Source organism: Bipolaris victoriae (assembly GCF_000527765.1).
Source record: "Bipolaris victoriae FI3 unplaced genomic scaffold scaffold_427, whole genome shotgun sequence".
In the NCBI taxonomy this organism is placed as follows: Eukaryota; Fungi; Ascomycota; class Dothideomycetes; order Pleosporales; family Pleosporaceae; genus Bipolaris; species Bipolaris victoriae.
Window position 1 is genome coordinate 1 of NW_014574965.1, and position 2068 is coordinate 2068.

The 2068-nt window shown below is 45.8% G+C and overlaps 1 protein-coding gene across 1 annotated transcript; it reads left to right on the forward strand.

The window, feature by feature from the left end:
* COCVIDRAFT_117073 (hypothetical protein) lies at positions 1 to 270 on the forward strand (the record flags this gene model as incomplete). Its single annotated transcript, XM_014694496.1, has 1 exon — positions 1 to 270. A coding segment is annotated over one exon (270 nt), but the record flags the coding sequence as incomplete, so codon positions are not given.
* Between the last annotated feature and the right edge of the window lie 1798 nt (positions 271 to 2068).

Here is a 2068-nt window from a genome sequence, read left to right on the forward strand (position 1 = left end):
GGTTGCTTTCAACCGCTCAAGTGGTATCACGGCAAGACGCTTGAGTACGCCTCTCGTACAGGCTCGCGCGACGTTAACAAGGCCGACTTTATAGCTATAATAGAGATCCAGTGCTTAACGTTTATAAAGTCTACAATCTGCTCAGGTTGGCGCCGTACAGATATAATGCTGTACAAACCTGACATCGTGTTAGCGCATCTTCGCACCCAAGAAGGTTGCTACTCTAGCAATAGTGACCGCTCGGCTACACCACCACTACCGCTTATATAGCGCGCCAGTACATCTCTTGATATATCCTCGCCGCCTCCACTCATCTCATCGCCATTTCGAGCGCCTGTGCGACGCTTCCACCGCGTTAAAATCGACCTCAAGACGGCATAGCTAGTGCGGCGACCTCAACCACAAGGTACAACACCAAAACCTAAGGATCCTAAGCCTGGCGACGCTACTTGGCATACACCAAAAACAGTACGACAGATTGAGTTACAAGAGCCCTTTGTTCGCGCCGTAATCTATTAGTACCTCCCCCGTTAGGTCGCGGCTAATGTAATCCGTCACCTTCGTAGCGTCTCAGCTCTTGCCCGCAACGTCGAGGGCTTTAAGCGTGAGCTGCACAGAACTAAGGCTGCTATCCTTGCTAAGGAGGAGTGAAGACGTCGTAAGAAGCAGATTGTAGAGAGCAAAGGTGGCGTAATATACGCCGAAGACGCGCGGCAGATGGTGCAGCAGCGCCAGGTTAATGACCTTACTCGTCTTAAGGTGGAGATAGCTACGAAACGACTTCGTGAGGCTACAATTATTTTCAATAAATGGAGACGTATATTCTTAACTATACGGAACTTTGGCTACAAATATACTAAGGGTATAGCGGGCGGTATCACAAGGCAGCGGGATATTGCGCGCTGGCAACACATGAACGCTAACGATAATAACTACAACACTAAGGCCTTAATAAAGTGGGACTGGATACTTCAAGATAGCAGCTCTAGGTATCGTGAGGGCGCTATAACAACAGACCGTACGCTAGCTATGTAGGTGGCGTATAATGTTCGTCAACTTGTCGATCCATATACGAAACTCACGAGCCACAATCTCACTGCAGCTTCACCATCCACCACGCTATCACAGGACCTAGAACACTTTACTCAGTATACTCAAGAAGATTGCGCAAAATCTACTTCTACAGAATCTTATATTAATGTTGATACTACTATCAAAAAGGCCTACAAAGCTATGGTGGATAGTAAAATCGGTACAAGCAATAGCGACGACAGCGACGATAACAGCTACTACAATAGTCCAATTTCGATAACATCTGACTAGGGTAGGGTTAGGGTTAGAATATAAGCGACCGCATTAATTAGCTGGCCGCTGCTGCGCCCCACAGCCACGGACACATCTAAGCACGCTACTGCAGTGTACTGTACTGCGTGCCAAGAAGGGCTAAAGCTTTTCACCCTGTAAGGTGAGTCTTGGCGTTAATGTTTTACGCTCGGAGTGAGTGAGTGAGTGAGTTGTATTTAACGTCTATATATAAAGCCTCCCTTGGGGCATGTAGACGAGCTATGCCTATGGCTTGCCGTACTATGCCTAGGATGCCTATTCTTATTTACATGAGTATAGTGATCTAGTAGTGGTCGTTCCGCCTGTTGATCGCCACTAAAATAATTGTGCAGTAGGTGTGTATCCGCCTTTAGTTATCGTAGCTAATGCTTACTAAGGAGTGTGTAGTATATTATTATTATTCCATTATAGTCCTGTATCAGCCTGTGGCTATGTAAGACTTTGGCCGAAGGCTGTTCTATGGGATTTATTTACAATTGGGGAGTTTCAATGGGGTAGTGTGGCTATGGTGCGTCGGCCTTTTATCTAGTTAAGCTATTGCTAGCTTTCTAGATGCCTGGTGCCAATAGCTTAGCTAGATAAAGGCCGAAGCACCCTAGCTACACTCTACAGCAGAAACTTCCAAATTGTAAAAGAACTAGATAGAACGGCCTTTGGCCAAAGTCCTACATAGCCAACGGCTAATACAGAACTATAATGGAATATATATATATATATATATATA